Below are 21,691 nucleotides of genomic sequence, written 5' to 3' on the forward strand. Positions count from 1 at the left end.
CTACCCACTACCCTAACCCTAACCCTGTTGGGGTAACAATTTAGCCTGTCGCGCTAGCTTGTGAGCCAGATTTTTGCTCGCATGTGAATTCACTATGTTCAATGATTAACATTTATCGTTTACCAAGCTACAGTGAAAATAATTAATCATGAAAAATGTCCCACTATATTGATGTTTAAAAAGGGGCATCATTTACTCACATTATCGCTGGCATAAAACCTATGAACTGCTATGAAGTAGCAGTTGGATGTGGATGTCCATGTCCTACAGGCTGCAGCCAGACATTGTTGTTATGAGGTGCCGCCTGTGTTCCTCTACTTCCTGTCTATCTTGCTCATCATGGCCTTGACGTCGACGGGGGCCGAAGCGATGGCTGCTTTGGCCCTCTCCTCCTCTTCCTGTTGCCACACGGTGATGGGATGGACTCCCAGGCTCCTGTTCCGCGAGTTCTGCTCCAGCTGGGCCTCGCTGGCGTGGAAACAACAGACATCACAGTGGGGCAGATCCCTCACTATTTGACATGCTGTCTAATCCCGCACTATCCTGTAGGCCCCGTTAGGTCAACCGTATTGAGGGTTGGTGACACACACTCGCACAATGACGGGCACTTATACACATGCACACATGAAGAATATGAGAAAATCAAATAACAGCAGTGTCAAAGCTGAATAAATAATGCTTTTTCACAGCAGAACTTATGGAGACAATATGGGACAGATTCTGACGAAAGAGCTGAAGTTGATGCCATTATGCAAACGTTTTGTAATACTTGTGGGCATTCCGTCCGTAGCAACGTCCTGTTCCAGGCATTATTCTTGTTGCATTCTTAACCGTTAAGCTGCTTACCTAAAGTTGTGTGGCTCAGGGTTCAGAGCCCTGTTCTGCATCTCCTTGTACACGGGCGATTTCAGGTAGCGGAAGAACGTGTCCTACAGTCAGGGAATCAAAGAAGCACCACAGAGTCAGTGAAACACTGTCCATCGGTTAGTCAGGCCATGAGTGGTTGAATATGAATCACTTCTCGTTTTACCCGTTCATAATGTATTGATTTATCAAGTAAAGATGTACGCACTTATTGTATGTCGTATTTAGTTATATTACTTGGTTATGTAGCATCTTATCCTAGCTATTTGTGTTGTAGCGGAGAATGGGTTAACCTAGCGATTGTTAGTGCTTTGCACTTGGTTTTATGAACATCCATAGTTTACAGACAGCGATATATTGTTTCACTTTCTTATGTATTTATTGCAAGTCGCTTTGGATAAAAGCATCTACTAAATGAACCAAATGTAATTGTAAAATGTAAATATAAAGATCCACTCTATTCAGAACACATGCGTTGCGCGTATCCCCTACATAAAAAGACATTGAAATTCAGGGGGGCTATCACAATTCTAACGCAAGATCTACGTGAGGAATGACTTGATGATGTATTTAGTACAATTCTCATCCTGCCACTTAGGATTCATAATATCTGGCTGCAAAGCCAAACATATAACATCTGTGCGACACGTAACATCATTCAGGGAGAACGACGCACCCTCAGAGCGGATTCTGAAGATGTCTTTAAAGAAGACGTATTACACCACCAGGTGTGAGTGTGATCGGCCGTTACGAGCCGTTTTGAAAATCAGCCTCTTCTGACATCAAAAGTGGGCGTGTCCACCCAGATGTTTGCTGGATAGATCAGTCTACCAGCCTCCCCGTTCAGGGAGAAGGACGCACCCTCAGAGTAGATTCGGACGACGTATTCAATACTCTTCTCATCCTCTCACTCTCCATCCGTCCATTTTGTCGGTCAAGCAGAGGTCTAAAGGTATCCCCCTTCAGGGAGAAGGACCCTCAGAGTGGATTCTGAGGATGCACCTCAACCTCTCCCTTACCCTCCCTCCTCCCTGTCTGTAAAGCAGCGGTCTAAAGGTGTCCCCGTTCAGCGAGCAGGACGCACCTTCTTCATGAGCAGGAAGACGTGCGTCTGCGCCCCGTCCAGGACGTAGCGGTGGGGGTGGTCCAGGCCCTTCACCGTCAGACCCATGGTCCGGCCGTCGATGTTGATCCACCGGGGGGCGCCGGGGGCCAGGAAGGTCCTGGGGTCGGCGGTGTGCAAACACACATACACACACACGCATAGACACACACATAGACAGACACACACAGACAGACACACATAGACACACATAGACACGCACACACACACGCACACACAGACAGTCACAGACACAGACACACACACACACTCACCCAGCACACAACATTTAATTCAAAGAGATTAGTCGCCATGGAAGATAATTATTCACGCTGCTGACGGCTAAAGAAAATGAAATCCGTCCTCACTTGAAGATGACGGCGGCTTTTGTGGCTATGGCGGAGGCAGAACCCCACTTCAACTCCTCTGCGGCTTCCCAGAAGGCCAAGTTCTCCCCTGCACACACACACACGCACACGCACACGATTGAATGAGCCACCCCTTTGATAGAATGAAGGAAATCCTATAGTGTTGATGAGAATGATGACAGCATGATGATGTGCAAAATCGACAGTAACTATTCGTACTACCACAAAAAAAAGAGACTAATTTGTCTTACTATCGTCTTACCAAAATTACACACTCCAAATTTGGCCGTTTTAAGAGCGCAGTTGTCAAACGCTTTAAATGAAAGGTGTCTGCTGAAAGACTAAACGACTAAACAACCAAACGACAACACACACACACACACAGCTGGAGACCCACCGCTGAACTCCTTCTTCAGGAAGCTCTTGAAGTCGTCCCGCCCGCGCTGGTCGCTCAGCAGCTCGAAGAAGCTGAAGGACCAACGCTCCACCCTCATCTTAGTGCATTGGTCCACCCTGCAACACAAAGCACCACAGGCTCCAACCACAGGGCTCCAACCACAGGGCTCCAACCACAGGGCTCCAACCACAGGGCTCCAACCACAAGGCTCCAACCACAAGGCTCCAATCCCAAGGCTCCAATCCCAAGGCTCCAACCACAAGGCTCCAATCCCAAGGCTCCAATCCCAAGGCTCCAACCACAAGGCTCCAACCACAAGGCTCCAATCACAAGGCTCCAATCACAAGGCTCCAACCACAAGGCTCCAATCACAAGGCTCCAATCACAAGGCTCCAATCACAAGGCTCCAATCACAAGGCTCCAATCACAAGGCTCCAATCACTCATCAGGGACTGATTATGAGTTAGTGGCCCTCTTGATTGAGGGGGGCCTTTCGCGTATGAGGGATGAATAACACAACCCGTGGCATATGATTCAGGGGCCCTATTGAGACATATTACATAATATAACCAATGTTTTATGGCTTCAGGGCCCCATTAAGATTTTAGTAGGTATACTGTTGTAGAGACAATATTGAAATGGTAGTGCGGAGGTTTGGGCTTCAGGGCCCCCTCGGCCCTTTGGCCCCTTGGCCATATCTATCCTAACAAATGCATCGTGTTTCCACCAAGGTGCAAAGAAAGTCGTATAAAAGATATAAGAAGTTCTGATACAGATACTGCACTTTGGCCCAAAGCCTGCTACACATACACACTATAGCTATCGGTAAGGTTGTTTATTGCAGCAGTTGCAAATAATATGAAGTAACATTGAAGTGAAAATAATGACTTCCACATTTATGATTTATGTCCATGGAATAATATCGACATTCTCCTGGAAGTCTATCCAGCCATTACAGACCGTCTCTCCCTCTATCAACCCCCCCCCGGGCCCTCAGATCCTCCTCAGCCCGTCTCCTCTCCACCCACACATCTAAACTCTGCAGCCTTGGCGACAGAGCCTTCTCCAGGGCAGCTCCCAGGCTCTGGAACACCCTCCTCCAACATATCCGTGACTCAAAGTCCCTCACCATCTTCCAGTCCCACCTCAAGACCCATCTCTTCTCCTCCGCCTACCCCTAGATCACCCACCAACCCAAGCCCCATCAACTCTACATTTCCTTTTGTTTGTTTATTGTTGTGCTCCTATGTAAAGCGCTTTGGGTACGAGAAAAGCGCCATATAAATTGAATTTATTATTGTTATTATTATTACTTCAGCCCTTAGCCCCTAATCTGTGTAATATAAGGGGGGCTAGGTCTTAGCCCCGAGTCTGTGTGATATAAGGGGGCTAGGTCTTACCCCCTCTCTGTGTAATATAAGGGGACCTAGGTTTAAACGGGTTTACAGCATTACCTTCTTATGTTTAGTGTCCAGTAAGTATCGTTGTCGGTTACCCAGGGGTTGCTAGGCAGACAAGGTGCCAGGAAGGGGTCATGACTTTTGTAAGTGTTGACAAACTTCACAAGTCTGCAGATAAGTAGAAGAAAACGAAAAAGCAAAGCAAATATGGTGAGAGTTGAACTTCAACACAACGCTTTTAGATAGCAATGCATCGACACTTCCTGATCAACAAGTCATACATTTTACAATATGAATCAGTATAGGCCGCTGTGGATGGGTCCAAATTTACCCAATAACCTGTACATTAGCTTCCATGTATGTGAAACTATTGGTGCTGTCAACCTTGGCTATCCAATTAAAAATGCAAGCAGGAATTATTAATAACAAACTTACGCTCCAAGAGACACACTTGACTTTACTTTAGACCTCATGATAGCCTGCTGGTAGAAGATGTTCTGGAAAAAGAATGGATTTTCGCTGTCATTACAAAATCCTTGCAATCCCAAACATTGCATTTTTGGCTCCGTCAAAAGACATAACTCACCATCCGTCTGTGCTGGTCAAAGGAGATTTTCTACAGCAAACACGTAAAAAAAAGTCATTAGTTATGGGGATGTCTTTGCACATTCACTGACAGGAACACATACTACATATATAATAATATAATATAATATATAATACGAACTAAAAACACAACTCACATATACATGGAAAAAATATATATGTGGCACAGTACTGTATAATAATTCTACTAATTACTGAGTTTGGTGTAAAACACAGATACTAAAAAAGCATTAAGTGTTCTGATGACACATATTGAGTACTGGGAACTATGCTATATAGACATTTATCATTTCAATCAACCTTCCCATGTTCCAAAAAGTGTCGTTTGGCTGTGTTTCATGCATATTTCGTGTCGCTATCGCCATCAATGAACGTTAAAACAAAATGGAATCAAATCTGTATGAAAGAAGAACAAAGACACAGGAAACAACCTCAGAATTGTGCAGAAAATAGTTGAAACAATTGATATCCCACTGCAAATAAAATGTTGATGGTAACATGAAGACGGATTTGCTGTGTGCTATCCATGCTCAATGCCTATTGTAACATTTTAAGGACTGGTAAGTCAATAGAGTAGGAAACTGCTTAATCTTCAAGAGACAGGTAAGTAGCTTTATAACCTTTTACCCAAGTTGTTTTTTTACCCTGAGTTGCTGTATGTCAAATTCTCCCTGATTAAATGTAACCTGTGTTTGTGTGTGTGTGTGTGTGTGCGCGCGTGTGTGTGTCTGTGTGTCTGTGTGTGTGTGTGTCTGTGTGTGTGTGTTAGTGTGTGTGTGTGTGTCTGGGTGTGTGTGTGTGTGTGTGTGTGTGTGTGTATCTGTGTGTGTGTGTGTGTCTGGGTGTGTGTGTGTGTGTGTGTGTTTGTCTTCTCTGCACACAGGCTATAGGATACAGGATACAACACAGGCCAGCCTCTTGTATCCCTGGTGACCTACAGATGGAGTCTTGTCTGTGTGTCGATGCCACTCCCTCACCTGTTACCTCCTCTATGGTTGGGTCAATGAGGCGGTCCGTCCCGTAGTCCAGGGCGCTGTGGGTCCGACGCTGGGAACACATGTTCAAAACCAGTACGAATTCATCTCGCATCACACACACAGTCGCATAAAACACACACACACTGCAAAAGTGGGATGTTCAACTTTAACTTAATGGATTAAACATAAAAGCTTATTATAGATTTAACAATCAAACTACATTAGGAATTCCATTCAGTGGACGTTCTAGCTGCACACACAGTATTCTACACATTTTACAAACACATGGATTGTACAGATGAAAACACACACATACACACACACACACACATAAACACACACACGCACACCACACACACACACCACACACACACACACACATACACACACACATGTGCTAACCGGTGGTCTGTTGACAATCCAATAGGCTCTCTCCTGACAGTCCAAGACCACCCGGTCCGGTTTCTTCCTGTCTTTCCCCGCCCTGGCACATAGTTTGGACTCCGTTAGTGATATTTGGGCACGTTACTAACACCAGTTGGGTCTATGAGGGTGAATGGCGATAGCGTATCCTTTGAGTTCAGGGAAAAGGCAGGAGTTTGTAAAGATGGATGGACACCGTTGGGAAATAGGGAAGGGCTGTCCAAAATCTAATCCCAACCAGGCAACCATTTTAAATCAACAAGAGCATTATTCTATGAATAACGGGGAGAAGATGTTTCCCATAATACACCTACTTGTACTGCTCAGTGGCCTGCATGACGATAAAGTCCCACTTGTGGTTCAGCCAGGTATGGAGGTGGGTGTAATGTTCCTGTCCAACAGAAACAACAACAGTATTTACTCTGCATCCGGGACCAGGAGTTTCATACCAAACTATTTCACTAATCAATCTTTAAAAAAGCGCTATAAAAATATGTTAATTGTTTGTCCGCAGTTGCCACACACACACACACACACACACACACACACACAAGCACACACACACACACACACACACACACCGTTATACAGACAGAAAGACACACACACACACACAAACACACACACCCAAAAACACACACACACCCTGTTATACAGACAGAAAGACAGACACACAATCATACATACACACACACATACACACACACACACACACACACACACACACACACACACCGTTATACAGACAGAAAGACAGGCACACATTTGCACACACACACACACACACACACACACACACACACACACACACACACCATTATACATACAGAAAGACAGAAACACATACACACACAAACACTGTTATACAGCCAGACAGACAGACACACACATACACACCTGTTCAAAGGGCTCCAGTACGCCTTTCTTTCGGATATTCCTTTTTGCCAAGTAAATAGCTGCATCGAGAAACATGGACAAATAATTATCATAATTCCACTGAAAAGATTTGGCGTTTCATATAGATGTCTGGTTCAACTAGGAATAAAGAAACAATAGTGGCTTAAATTGTGACCAGAGTCTCACCATAGTCACAATCCTCTGCAACCCATTTCTCTGTCGGCCAAAAGTATGGTGTCTGGAAGAGAGGGACAGGCTTAAGAACTCACAGATAACACACATACATTCAGACACACACACATACATTCAGACACACACACATCCATTCAGACACACACACACATACATTCAGACACACACACATACATTCAGACACACACACATACATTCAGACACACACACATCCATTCAGGCACACACACATCCATTCAGACACACACACATCCATTCAGACACACACACATACATTCAGACACACACACATACATTCAGACACACACACATCCATTCAGACACACACACATCCATTCAGACACACACACATCCATTCAGACACACACACATCCATTCACACACACACACATCCATTCAGACACACACACATCCATTCAGACACACACACATCCATTCACACACACACACATCCATTCAGACACACACACATCCATTCAGACACACACACATCCATTCACACACACACACATCCATTCAGACACACACACATCCATTCACACACACACACATCTATTCAGACCCCCTGAGCAGTGGCGGTACCATCGCTAGTAGGCTTTAGTCAGCACAGTTCTGTGATTTTGTTAGCGAAAAGGTGAAAAGAAGGAATGTTGCTTTTCCAATGTCTTAGTTTTAATCAGAGGTTTTGCTTTTACTGTACATGTTGATGAATTGTTTTAATTGTTTTATTTGCACATGCGTTTTCAGTTTTCTGTCTTTGTGTTTCATAGGTGTATTGCATTCTTTGCAAAGCACTTTGTGAACCTTGTTTCAAAAAGGTGCTTTATAAATAAGTACATTTTCTATTTTTATTGTTGTTATTCTTATTCTTAAAGGTTGGGAGGCCCTGCAGGTTCTACCTGAAAGCGGTACAGACTGCCATCGTTACACATCACCAGCTTCCTGTGGTTCTGCAGAGGGTAGATGTAACCGTAGGCAACCAGCATGGTGCCATAAGCCTCTGCCTCTTTAGCGGGAGAAACATGAAGAGAAAGACATCAACAGACATGTTGAAGGAGAAGGTGCTTCTAGAACTAGACTATTGGTTTTGTGTCATGCAATGCAAAACTATTTGTGTAGAATGGTCATCAGGATTTCTTACCTTCTTTTGTGACCTTCATTTTGTTTAAAAGCCAAGCGATTATGTCTTGACCTGCATAGGAACAGACACATATTTGTTATTTTGTCTATTGCTATGCCAAAGGAGATATGCAAAAACATGGAGCTATATATCATGGAGGCAGGTAGTTAGGATCATAGGAGACATTTATCATGAAATAAAATAAACTCTAATTATCCCAGACAGGACATTTGCACATACTTGTATAGTTGTATATAATCTGAAACACATATATATTATATATAATATATTTTTTCCCCCTATTTTGCTTTGGAAGAATTGCGATTCCCTTGTGTCCAGTGAGTTGAGGTTTGACAGGGGCAGATTCTCTGATCTTTCACCTGGCCATTTCAGGACCAGATTAGAAAGCCTGTGACTGTTAAAGCGCTGTGCAGATCAAATCCAATTGTCCCCAGCTATATATAGCTTTAAGTAAGCCACTGCAGTCCGTCAACAGGCTGTTTCTTCTCCTGGGACTTTATGTCATGCTCTCTATTAAAAAGCAATTTTGTTCAAATCATTTTAAATAACCTTTTAACCTTTCATGAAATTTTCTTAAAAGTATCTTTTGCAATTTTCTTTTTTTTCCTTTTTTGCTGCACCTGGTATCAAAAAGTCCCCCCTTCGGGATCAATAGTGTTGCATTGTGTTATCTTTGCAGATATATAAGTATATAAATAATATGGAATATTGTTAATAGTATTGAAACAATTATATGTATGCATGTATGCATACGTATCATATTATATACCTACACATCATATTATGTAGGTATCACATACTTCATATAATAAATAAAATCTGTATGTGTGTATGTATTCATGTTTGTATGTATGTGTGTATGTGTGTGTGTGTGTGTGTGTGTATGTGTGTATGTGTGTATGTGTGTGTGTGTGTGTGTGTATGTATGTATGTGTGTATGTGTGTGTGTGTGTGTGTATGTGTGTATGTGTGTATTTGTGTATGTGTGTGTGTGTGTGTGTGTGTGTGTGTATGTGTGTATGTGTGTGTGTATGTGTGTATGTGTGTATGTGTGTGTGTATGTGTGTATGTGTGTGTGCGCGTGTTCTAGTGTGTGTCTCCATGGACGTGCTCCCCACCGGTGATGACGTGGGGAATGGTGGTGACGTTGAGCTTCTGCTCGGTCCCCTTCAGCCCGCTCTTGGGGTCCTGCATCTCCACCATGTAGGCCTCCAGCTGCCGGAGGAGGGGGGTAAGCACATCATTATAGACCTTTCCACATCATAGAGCCAACCCAGGGGTCCCTTGTGATATTAAATATGCTCCTTTTAGGGCCCGAACAGTAGCGTCAACTAGTGGAGCTAGCCAGTGGACTAGTGGAGGTAGTCTACCATGAGGGCCCTGATACAAGTCACAGACCCATAATTAGTCCTGTGCCAATTAAGGAAGACTGCCCTCGCGTGGTTTCAACACGGTGATCAACATTTGTCGCAATGAGAAATGCCATTTTGTGACATGATTAAATTCAAATGTGATCTTCCACCAAAAAGCTAAAGTTCAATTTCTTGGAACATTTCTCCAAGATAAGTTTAGCCACAGAAGCTAGCTTAAAGCCTAATGGGCTCACTCCCGTGTGTGTGTGTGTGTGTGTGTGTGTGTGTGTGTGTGTGTGTGTGTGTGTGTGTGTGTGTGCGTGCGTGCGTGTGTGTGTTCATTGTTAAATTATATGCATTGAAACATTTGAATAATAATAATTGTTTAAAGACGTCAACCACGTTATAGTATAACTTTATCAGAGGCTGAAAACTACAGAAATTACCAAATGAGCCCAAAAAATATGACAATGTGTAAAATATGACAAAGTAACCGCTATACACGAGGCATACATAAAAATATACTTAGTTCAACGTTTGAGAGACAAAACGTGACAATATAAAAAATAAAGCTAATATTAACTGACTCATTCCAACTATTAATGTATCCACTCAAAAATTAACCCACCTTTTTGATGCAATGCATCCGAGGACGGTAATGCTGTCCCCGGTTGGGACGTATTGTCCTTATCGTCATTTTGAGCGTTAATTAAAATACGACCACCTCAAGGGAATCCACTGTCATGCACCGTCTCACTCGTCTCGCCAGTTCAACACAGTAGTTACCGGACTACTGTGGGCAAAATACATGGGACGGGATGACCAATGGGAAACAAGCAACGACAAACATGAATATTCAATAGCACGTCATCGCAACCCGTTCTCATTGGTCGCTGGAAAACTGACGTCATGAGTCTATAGCCTAGAAGCCAGTCGGAGGTGCGACGGTCATGTCGTATTATTTTGTACGAGCCAACTTGTTTAGAAGACAAATCCCTCAAGATGTTCTTACTATGTTCATACATACATCGTAGCCGTGAACACATCATTCGCTTAAGTCCGATATAGGGCCTACAACGTGTAAACACTAGCCTATATTAAATATCAACCAGAGAGCTCCTATGGGAGCTATTGAATAAAAAAAGTATGACAATTCTATTCAAATATGAATATAAAAAAGAAGTGGCACTGCAATCCCATAAAAAAAATATGTGTGTTATTTGTGCATTGTGTTAAATAATCTGTTATTGATTTGGAGTCACTGGGAAGTCACATGACATGGGAGCTATGGGGGAATAAATAAAGACAATAAAAAACAAAATAAAGATTGCGATACTGCTTTAAGTCCAGGTACTTATAGTTTTAAGTATCTATTGTTTAAAAAGTGTATGACGCCGAAACATAATAAAGAAAGTGCAGGCTCATCTATTGCAGGAACAGCAGGGTGTGAGCAACAGGTGCAGCATGAGGAGCGTCAGGTAAAGCATCGCTACCCGGAAGACACTTTAATAGGCTAGTGAATCCTAACACACCTGTAAGCCGTGTGTCTGTTCAGAGATATACTTCGTCCTTCGCAAACGTAATAAGGTAAATCCATTTTTGGGCTACTTTATTCGTCTTCCCACCCGTGAATATTGTCATCTGCGTTCTTTAGTTTCTGAGGGATAAATTAAGGCTGGTTTCAGATCGCCTTGTTATCAATGCTTTCTATTGCTTTAACTAAAGAAGATGTTCACATTTCATGGTTATTTTCAATATTCAAGGATAAGGGGACCGTGACAAAGAAAATACTACTATTATTTTAAGTATCTGTACAAACAATCAAATCGCAACGTTGTATAAAGGAGAATTTTCTAGAGGTCCAAATCTGTTTTATGCAATGAAACATTAAAAAGTAAATGAATAACGTGAATGAAAGGCCTGAACACAAGGGCCACCAGTTATTATTTACCCATGTATTTCCTTGTGTATACGGTCAGGAAGAATGGAAGATGGGTTCATTACTGCGCAGCAGGTGACCTAGAGAGGGCATATCATTTTCTCGCAATTCCCTCCCTGGGAGGATCTGTTCATGAACATAAAAGTCCGATCTTATTGAATTAAAGAAAATATATCACAATATTACACCAACAGCTTGGGTGAACCTCTTTATGTCGGCATCGAACGACTTTCTGTCAATAAGACTGAAAATTGGAAAATGTAACGTTTCAGACTTATTAAAAAGTAGAGTAGCTTGTTTGACTCAAAGTAAGGATCGTAGGCCTACGTGAACGTCCTTCAGAGAGATATGCGGCTCACTTGCGTTGTTGTACTGACGTTTAGAGTTACAGAGCAACCAATACAATCCAAACAGCACTTAAAACAAGTAAGTAGCCTGCTGTTGAAGGTGTTATATAAAAATAAAATATATAAAATATAAGCTTTCAAAATCGTTCATTAACTCGTTGTGTGAAGGGATCAGGGGATTCTGGTGATATGGCCTTTGTGATGTTTGTTTTTATAACCAACATGGTCACAGAATTAAATAGTAGCCTATTCTATTTTCACTAAAATGGTGAGTCCTGCATGCTTAATTTTAACACCTGCTATTTTCATGATGCAAGTTTGATCCTATCAAGTCTGAAATGTGGGATTGCATTTAAATTTTGAAATAGCTTTACTTCAGAAACATGGATTTTGATGATCACGTTCCCTACATTATGCTACTGCTATAAATGTTGTAGTCAAATGGTCAAGCTTTACCCATCGATTGCTTGACCGCAGAGCAAGTAACATAAAGCACCTTTTGACCTTAAGAAAAAACCTACTGGTTCAAAATTTGAAGGGGATTTATTTATTTTGCTCTTAAACTATGTCTTTGTAATGTAGAACTTCGTTCTACATTAAGCTATTATAGTTGGTTTATGCATCTGAGAAGGTTATTGTCTTTTGATCCTCAGAGCTGAGGGCTGAACAACATGGACTACATACACTATATGTGTTCCACCATCTATAGAAAGCTAATGTATCATTTGTATTTTCCATAGGGTATTCCAATGGCTGACCTTCAAGAGGAGTTCCAAGACCAGTTCAACGATGTGGTCAGCAGGCTGCAGTCCCAGAACTTCTTCCAATCAGATTGGGACATAGCGGCTTTCGCTGTGTTTTTCATCTTCATTGGTTAGTTTCAAATGTGTATAGTGACTCACATTGCAGTTATACATTTGTGTAAATGCGATGGCAGACTTTGACCAAAAACATTCACCACATAAACCGTGCGAGAGCCATGCTGGAGTCATTTTGGTTGGTGCAGTTCACGCACAGCGCCTGAAATTAGGTTTGAGCCTCTCTCTCTACACCATCATGACGCCTGGCATGTTCTACTTTTCTAGGTATGGTTCTACTGCTTGTGCTGTTGGTCCTTATCCGTTGCTGCTGCTGTTGCTGTGGCGATGAGAAGGTAGGCTCTGCTAACGCAGTGCACAACACACAACACACAACACACACCGTATGGAAATTTGCTTTACATTTGCCTGAAGCGAGGGTGAGGTTTGATGTTATGCTATTGTCTTGCTTCCAGCCAAGAAGAAGGAGGGTTGGAATTGACAACATGGCCCTGGATTCCTGAGCACAGAGACGTCTTGGTTCAATTAGTTTCACAAAGGGCCAACAATGTTCAAGGTCCGTGTGTGCGCTCTCTGCTTTCCCTCACGTGCACCTCATACTATAGGTGTTGATTATATTCAACCATCTGATCGTCTATCACATTGTACCCCTTTATGCAACAAATGACAAGCACGAATCATTAGAGCACATTTTTCTATTCTATTTTTCTATACTATGGCATTAGAATTGTAACGTTAGATGGCAAAATGTCTGAAACATTTTTAAAGTGTAAATTGTTTTGAAATGTTGATTTTTATGCATAAATGATCTACATTAATGTCTGCACTCAGAGTTTGAATGCATAACATTAAAACCTAAACCACCCTGGTAGGTAGGTTGTGTTTTAAAATAAGGAGTTGTGACTCATCGACGGTTGGATCTAATGAAAAGAGAGGAAGATTTGAGGAAAATCCTTCTGAAAGGCATTTATTGCACAGACAATGGATTAATAATTTATAGCGTGTATATATATATATATATATCATTTATATTTTCACAAAATGACTAGTTTCACAGCTAATCCTCAAGACAAGTAACGACAAATAAATACAAAATGTATACACAAAACAAACTGGAATGATTGCATAAATATTTACGACACATTTACCTTCAATTAGCTTATTTAGGTCAGGGCTTTGCTTTGTCTTAATACTAGAACAGCAAAATAAAACAAAGTGGGTTGTCTTACAGTTAAGTTAGGCAGAAACACAAACCAGCTTTCTTCTCCCCATAGACCACGCACATATGCAAGATTCATTCAAATCATAGCACTTCAAGAGGGGGTGACGACAGGGGACAAGCAACGGTCACTGATAAATTGACAATGGTCAATACTGACACAGGTTTTGAGCTGACTCCATTTGCAGCTGAAGAACAAGACCTCAAAACACATTGACTATATATATGTGGCATTTCCAATACATCAATTCTGTTTTCCATGTATATTATATATATATATGTATATAATATATTATACTGTATATTATATAATTTATTTTGCACTGGAGGTTAAAAGGGTCTGTAGTTCCAGAGACTGGAGAACACGGATATCTGAAGTGTGGAGAATTATAAATTAGTGAACAAATGTAAAGTTATAGGAAAAGTTCAATTTCTAAGCATTTCTATCTCCTGACTTGCTTACCAGGATTGGCTATAAACACAGAATTCACTTTACACAGGCTCATCTTTACTTTACAAATCCAGTAACCGAAAAGAACATTTTCCACTAAAGCCAAGGAGTGGGAGATTAGCCTGCTACAAGACATAGTCAAGCCTTATCGTAGACTTAAGGTATAAACGTTGTGGTACTCACTTTGTCCTTGAGCTGCTGGCAGAGTTGCAGGGAGATGGTGAAGAAGACCAGCGTGTCGTTGAGCCAGGGCACCACGCACTCCACCTTGTGGACGTGGCTCACCTCGAAGCGGTTGTTGTTCAATTCGCTGGAACACAGATCATGTTTGTTAGGTTAGGGGGGCTGAACAGGCCACGGCCGTCAAGGAGTGGGTGATGCTCAGTGAGACCCCCAGGAGAAGGACAGGTTGACCCTGCACTAATGAAACATCCGCTCCGTTATTTATGATCTGACTATTTTAGGGTACACGAGAAACAGCTGTATTTTTATAAGCAGCAGGAGGGGTTAAACAGGTTGTGTGTTACAAAATGCCACAAATTAGCCGCTCCGTGTTATAAGCCGTATCTAATCACGCCTCTTTGCCCAGAACACAAATACTTGCATGAACTAAGAAATTCTATAAATAGTACAATGTTTCTGCGACCACACCACGTCGCCGGTCAACTGATAGTTGAAATAAGCGTCTGCAAGTATTTGGAGATAATGCAGACTCAAGCTTTAGTAAAACCCTGAACCTAGACTTGGAAACATTTAGTGTGGTACTGGATTCAAACTCAAATGTCCCTTCTAACCTGTAGGCATCCCCTTAAGCAAAATACCTGGCAGGATGCAGAAGAATATCTGCTTAATGAATAAATACTAATGGTAAATAGTTTTTGTGCCAGCCCTATGGCCGGTTTCAAGAAGCTCTCTAAGAAGCTAGACTTTCCATTGCAGATGGTAACTCGCACCCTGCAGGTCGAGCAGAACAGCAGCGAGGACCGAACAACACATTGTTTTGTAATGTAATGTATTGTAACTGAATAGCTGCACTTTAAGGGTATGGTAATATACTATTATAATACTAATGTCATTTTCAGTAAAAAAAACACAGCAAACTACGAATGCCAGATGCTTCAACTATTCTCCCGGAGCCAGCCTTTCCATGAAGATGTGGTGCAAATGAACAGTAGCCAGTGAGTCTTTAACCAACAAAAGCCCTGAAATAGCTGACAGCTCGGGTATTCCCTGAGTGTTCACAATTTCAGGGTGCGATAAATGATTGCTTTGAAGCCTGGCATTTAGGGCTGTTGTCAACCAAATAAAACCTGGGTCCACTGATTATATATAGATTTTTCTATTATCGATTTTTCTTATATCGATTTTTTCTGCACGTTATCTCTAGATTAACTTAACCGGCCAAAGTGCACTCTACTGTACTTGGTAGCCTAGATAACAGGTAAATGCTGTTTGGAGGAAGTCACTGGACTTCAGATATAACAATAAGATCTGATAATAGATTAAGCGATCTTCCTACCAACAATAAATGATAAATCGACCAACCAACCAGAGGTCGACAGTCCAACTGGCATGAACATTTTTCAGGTTCAACCCATGGAAATCCAGACATAGTTCTCGCTCTAGTCAGAGGTCTGGTTCAGGTCTAAAGATATCCCATCCGGCTATTTGAAACGGGACGCGGTCGAAGGATCATGTCGTGTTACACACCACTATGATCTTTATTAAATAAAAGAACACTTACAATGTGGACCCAGGATTGTGCAACACTGAGCTTCCGGCTGGCTTGAAATTCTGAAAAAGAGGAGAATTTTAATACTATCAAATAAACAGTTTTGGGAGTTCTAGGAAGGAGAGTGGGCTAGTTATCTCCCTGGGTGAGAACAAAAGCAATTGTATTGTTTGTTCTTAAGATAGTACTGTCGTTGTTGTCCCTTCAACGGAACACAGAAGAATTGACACTTTGCTTTTATTATTTAAGTAGCAGTGGCAAAATGGCAGACATATTACCACGCAATAAATAAACAAATAAATAAGTCATGTTTGGTTCTCTGCCCCTTTAAGAATCTCTCCACTTCTAACGTGGGTCTGTATACAACAGTAGAAAAGACAACAGGAAGGATCAATACGTCTGATGGATTGACGACATGAGCCAAGTGAGTGTGGATCCAGTGCCTTGCCTTGGTCGTGTTTGGCTGCAGCACATGGAGCTGGTACACAGCGAGACACAGCTTGCTGAGGTTGATGTAGAAATTCACCATGACGTCCCCAGGCATCGGAGGCGAGAACATTTTCTAGTGAGAAAGAAAGAAAGAAAGAGACACAGAGAGTGAGTGAGTGAGTGAGTGAGTGAGTGAGAGAGAGAGAGAGAGAGAGACGCCACAGCACGTTAATTTTTTGAGGAAAACAAAACATGACATTGTTTTGAGCCGGAGCTTTATTCTGTTTTACCATCAGGCCGCTGGTCGCTAGCTCAGGTAGCGTCATGGTGGCCGGGGTGGTGAGGCGGTTGCGTGCTCGCGCCAGCTGCAGCATCACCGCATCCATGAGCTATAAGGACAGCGGCAGATGATGCCTTAGTGTACACATGCTGGACCTGTCGGAGTTAAGTGTCAATCACAGGAAGTTTCCTTCTTTTTTTTTTATACATGCATGACACACACTCTCACAGACACATGCATACACACACACACACACACACACAAAGAGACACATCTGTTCACACCGCATCCATGAGCTATAAGGACAAGGAGCGGCAGCAGAAGAGGTGTTAGTGTACACATGCTGACCCAACTGGTTATGCGTGATATATGATTACTCATGTGATGAGAATGCGGACGTTACAGCAGCAAATTGCAGGAATAGAAAGTGCAACTCTAAGGTGCAAACAATAAGTAAATAAACTATACCGCTGGCAAAAGTGTAATAATAAGTTCTTCAGCCAATCATGCCTAAAATGCAAGACCCACGGCACGTCCACACAACAACAGCAAGAATTTACACCATTAAAAAAACAGACAAACTTCTTCCTCCCAGACCGTCATCGGTAGTCACTGTTTACATTTACACCACTAATTCTAGGCTACCAGTGCAGGGGCGGTATTATCTTAAGGCTACTGATACCAGCAGTATTAGCCTAAGGCTACTGATAACGGCGGTATAAGCTTAAGGCTAACGATATACGAGTATAAGATTAGAACGTTGTAGAGTACGTTGTCTCGCGACCAAAAGATTGCCGGTTTGGTCCTCAAGTCCTCCATGTACTAGTGAAAGTGTTGTTGAGCAAGATTACTTGCTCAAGCCCTGACTAGCTTGGGTTATATAAAGATAAAAAATAAGCATCTCCCTTACCGGACGTGGTCAGTTGAGCTATCCATCCAAATCTATCTATACACACACATGTATATACAGCAAGTAAGCACTTGTGTGACATAGATTTAGAGTTTAAAAGGCAGAGTAAGAACATGTTGAGAAGAATACATATGTATAAGTGTGTATTATACGCGTACAAGTATAATGTATACGTATACGTGTTCATGTATGTAGAAAAGTGCAGGCCCCTCGCTGGAAAGATGAAGGTGAAAAGGCCACAGATATACCCAGTTCATTTTAAAGAACAGTGGAAGTTCAAGTTCAGGTCTTTAGCATTAGGGTGATCGGGGTGTGGGCGATCTGATCTGGACAACCGACCTTGTTGACTTCAGCGCCGGTTTTAAAGTGGTAGCTCTCGTCTCTGCTACTCAGCAGCTGCAGTGCTTGGTTCACGTGGTTTCTGGCATCTTGGATCTGCACCACAGACAAGAATTATTATTATTATTATTATTATCATACTCCGACCCTGACCACAGCCTTTTGGTTTTATCTTATCTTATGTTAAAAATGAATCTCCAGGAGTTTTTTCTGATCACCTTTTCAACATTTTTACCATAGCGCACGACTATCTCATGAACACTTTAAATAGGCACAGATTTTGGCCCTCAGTACATATACTTACCCATGTAGTCTTCGTCAATAAATATTGCTATCTTTCCTACATAAATAAGCTGACAGGGTGTTAGTTAAGCGTAAACAACACTAAATCACGTCAAACATACCTGCTGCAGTTTCCACTGCTTGTCGTCCCGAAATTGAAAATGGAGAACTTGGCTACTTTTGGACACTTTCAGGTTTATGTCCTATAACACAAACATATCAATAAATAAGAAGACCCTCGGCTTAAGGTGGTGCGCATGTTTGACCAGGCCCTCACACTCCAGTTGAAGTCACTTACCGCTTGTGTAAGAGCCTCTCCTTGAAGAGTGAGCACCCCTTTCACCTGGTCCATTCTGCGGGAAAGGTGGACAGCGGTACTTTGATTTACTCGGTAAAGCAACAAAACTGCAGTAGGTACGATTATTAAAATGTGCTGTGTGTAAGATTTGATAACTTGAAAAGAAAGAGCGCAGAATATAAAGAAAATATAGTCTCAGAGCATTTCACTTACTCACAGCTGATGGACTGCTATGGCATTTCCAACAAATGAGACTGAAGTTATAGCTCTTCAATCTTAAGATCCAAGTTGTAAAAAAGTAAAGCATTCATCCAACTGCACATTATGGGGATCTTACGTTGTGCTGCCGAGGATAAAGTTCTCCTGTTTGACCTGGCCGTCAAGGCCTGTCGTTGGCATGGAGAAGCGCCTGGACGCCTCCTAGAAACAACGGAGGAGGAACAATACAGCTTAATACGTGTAGGTGAAAATAACACGGAGACCAGGTTGCTGGTTTGGGCCCCAGCTCCTCCTAGCCATGTGATGAGGTGTCCCTGAGCAAGGCACCTAACCCTAACTGTTCCCGACGAGCTGGCTGTGGCCTGGCACAGCTGACACCGCCGTCAGTGGATGAATGTGTGTATTAGTGGGCGAATGCGAGGCGTTTATTGTAAAAAGTTTGGAGGTCAGAAAGATGCTTTATGATTGCAGTCCGTTTACATCTATTAAGGGTTTTGTGAAGGGTAACCAGGGGTTAATACAAGATGAACCAGGACTACACACGCATGATGTACACCTCAAGGTTACATACAGCGCTATGCAAAACCATTAAGATGACAAACAATAAAGCAGTCGTATTCATGTATTAAAACTACGATTTCACTTCAATGTATAAAAGGCTACCGAGCCTGACCTTTATAAAACCTGTATCTTTAGGCTAGACGCTTGTATCAATGTATTCCATTTCTAGGGTTTGAAATGACAATAACCCTGAACTTCTGACAGGCATGTGGAAAAGGCTTGCAACAGGCCTCTTATTACACAAGAGAGAACTGAAATACTGCACAGGAAGTTTAAACCAGAAGTCTCTTGGTAATCTGCCTTCAGCCTAGATACATAGTACTGAGGATTTCACTCAAGTTGATAACTTAATGCAACAATTTTTCCAATAAAATGTGGACGCACTCTGGGTAATAGCTCTTCACGTTGTTCCTTGTAGTGAGTATTTCAACCTATACCCCACTTAACCTCCCACCCCTGTCATTGTTTTGGTACTGAGACGTTTAACAAATACTGCAGCTCAAATGTAAACACCATTTTCTTTCAAATAGTTCCAGGTGGGTGCTTGTGTGCATTTAGGTCAAATGCCCTTGATAAGGTATTGCTGTGCGACAGTTATAGGGTGATGTTGTCACATTTTACTCGTCAATACCACTTAACACAATCTTTTTTGCATTTCATTTTGGGTGCAGTTTTACATATGCCCAGATGCGCTTCCACGCCACCTTCAGATGTATTTTAAGTAAACCAATTGAAAACTAGTTTGCACAAGTATATATGTACCTTGAGGATATCCTGTAGCTGCTTAAGTACAGAGTGTACCTCTTCCTTCAGTAGCCAGTTGAATTCCTCCTCCTGCAGACAGAATAAGGGAGAAAACATATTACTTCTAATTATTGGTTCCCACTATAAACAGAACAGTGTGTGCTTGCCCATGGTGTGTCAAAAATGTGTAATTTTAATTTAAAATGGTAATAATGTAAGGCATGGCAAGTTATTTATATAGCACATAGACAAGGTCACTAAATTCTCTTCACAAAGTTAAAAAGCACATCAACTAAGAAGGACAATCATTAAAATATATGCTTGGAAAAAAACGCACGTCTGCTACACCGATGTTTACCCTTCTTGTTGGGTGTAAAGTTATGCTCCGTACAATTTGCATTGCATACTTCTAAACCCATGTCAATTGCAGTGCACCCTTAGTTACAAACATAACTTCTCAAACGCTAACCAGACACTCCACAGGCGCAGAGATTAACCATTCGTTCACTCTTTAACTCCGGCCATTACCCTTAGTAAATGGAACCCACGTGAATTAGATATGCCAATCCCATGACAGAAACCTTGATTAGATTGTCCCGCTATAAGCATCACAACGACCCATAGGGGGCAGTTCTTATTATAACGTAATCCCATGGGCAGGGGAGCCTTCAAAACCGTGGGCACAATGTACACAATCCTACTATATTAGATGTTTGAAAAGTATATAACGCCAACTATTTCCAGTCAGGCAGCAAAGTGTGTATCTTATACAAATTCCAACTATGGTGGATGAACGCTAGAATGGCCAGATAATAATAATAAAGGCTTCCACGACCGCATAAACGTAACATGCAGTGACGCTTTCTTTGCACGGCCATATATACATTATTCCCCTGATTGCTTTACATGCTGAACAACAATATCAAAATATGTGAATTCTGACTAAGTAAAATAATGAATTGCAGCTATGTCAGTCTGTCAGCTAACCCGCTAGCAAGGCAGCTAAATAACAGTGTGCAACGTTGCAGACAGGGCATCTTACCATCACTGCTCGCTCCACCTGGTTGGCAGCAGACATCTTGGGCAGTTCGGACAGTGACCTCTGAGGGTTTAACATGTTTACTAAAGAGAGGCAGAATGCGTCGCTGCGGTTCTCCTTCTCCTGGCCGTGTTGTGCTGCTGACGCTGAGACGCTGGTCAACGTATGCCCCGCCCACTAATCCTCCGTGAGAAAGGCCATTGGTCAGATTGATCTCCTCCGCCCACGTGTGCAATGCACGGCCACTAGGCGTACCGGGACAGGTATGGACTATATAATAACACGTTCATTGAGTCACATTGTTGCACACAAGATGCGTTGTTGACAAACCGCAGCATAGAGGTGCGTTTGTTCGAACCCTTATG

At 42.1% G+C, this 21,691-nt stretch overlaps 3 protein-coding genes across 3 annotated transcripts; 1 reads left to right on the top strand and 2 right to left on the bottom strand.

The window, feature by feature from the left end:
- Window positions 1-46: 46 nt before the first annotated feature.
- Window positions 47-10,485, bottom strand: rgs9a (regulator of G protein signaling 9a). Its single transcript, XM_079745851.1, has 17 exons — window positions 10,348-10,485; window positions 9,486-9,582; window positions 8,368-8,418; window positions 8,126-8,232; window positions 7,221-7,272; window positions 7,035-7,093; window positions 6,452-6,528; window positions 6,117-6,198; window positions 5,722-5,784; window positions 4,718-4,747; window positions 4,567-4,628; window positions 4,186-4,299; window positions 2,732-2,847; window positions 2,335-2,422; window positions 1,949-2,087; window positions 847-929; window positions 47-468 (listed from the first exon to the last, which is right to left on the bottom strand). Exons 1-17 carry the CDS (start codon window positions 10,414-10,416, stop codon window positions 315-317), a joined length of 1,443 nt encoding a protein of 480 aa, XP_079601977.1. The 5' UTR covers window positions 10,417-10,485; the 3' UTR covers window positions 47-314.
- A 702-nt stretch (window positions 10,486-11,187) lies between these two features.
- On the top strand, window positions 11,188-13,691 carry smim22 (small integral membrane protein 22). Its single transcript, XM_079745973.1, has 4 exons — window positions 11,188-11,306; window positions 12,746-12,878; window positions 13,091-13,158; window positions 13,279-13,691. The coding sequence occupies exons 2-4, from the start codon at window positions 12,755-12,757 to the stop codon at window positions 13,324-13,326; spliced, it is 240 nt and encodes a 79-aa protein (XP_079602099.1). The 5' UTR covers window positions 11,188-11,306; window positions 12,746-12,754; the 3' UTR covers window positions 13,327-13,691.
- A 130-nt stretch (window positions 13,692-13,821) lies between these two features.
- On the bottom strand, window positions 13,822-21,445 carry rogdi (rogdi atypical leucine zipper). Its single transcript, XM_079745972.1, has 11 exons — window positions 21,330-21,445; window positions 20,306-20,377; window positions 19,101-19,183; window positions 18,764-18,818; window positions 18,588-18,668; window positions 18,184-18,279; window positions 16,945-17,043; window positions 16,674-16,787; window positions 16,238-16,287; window positions 14,677-14,803; window positions 13,822-14,414 (listed from the first exon to the last, which is right to left on the bottom strand). The coding sequence occupies exons 1-11, from the start codon at window positions 21,402-21,404 to the stop codon at window positions 14,373-14,375; spliced, it is 894 nt and encodes a 297-aa protein (XP_079602098.1). The 5' UTR covers window positions 21,405-21,445; the 3' UTR covers window positions 13,822-14,372.
- Window positions 21,446-21,691: the final 246 nt, after the last annotated feature.

The sequence above is a fragment of the Pollachius pollachius genome (assembly GCF_949987615.1).
Source record: "Pollachius pollachius genome assembly, chromosome: 11".
In the NCBI taxonomy this organism is placed as follows: domain Eukaryota; kingdom Metazoa; phylum Chordata; class Actinopteri; order Gadiformes; family Gadidae; genus Pollachius; species Pollachius pollachius.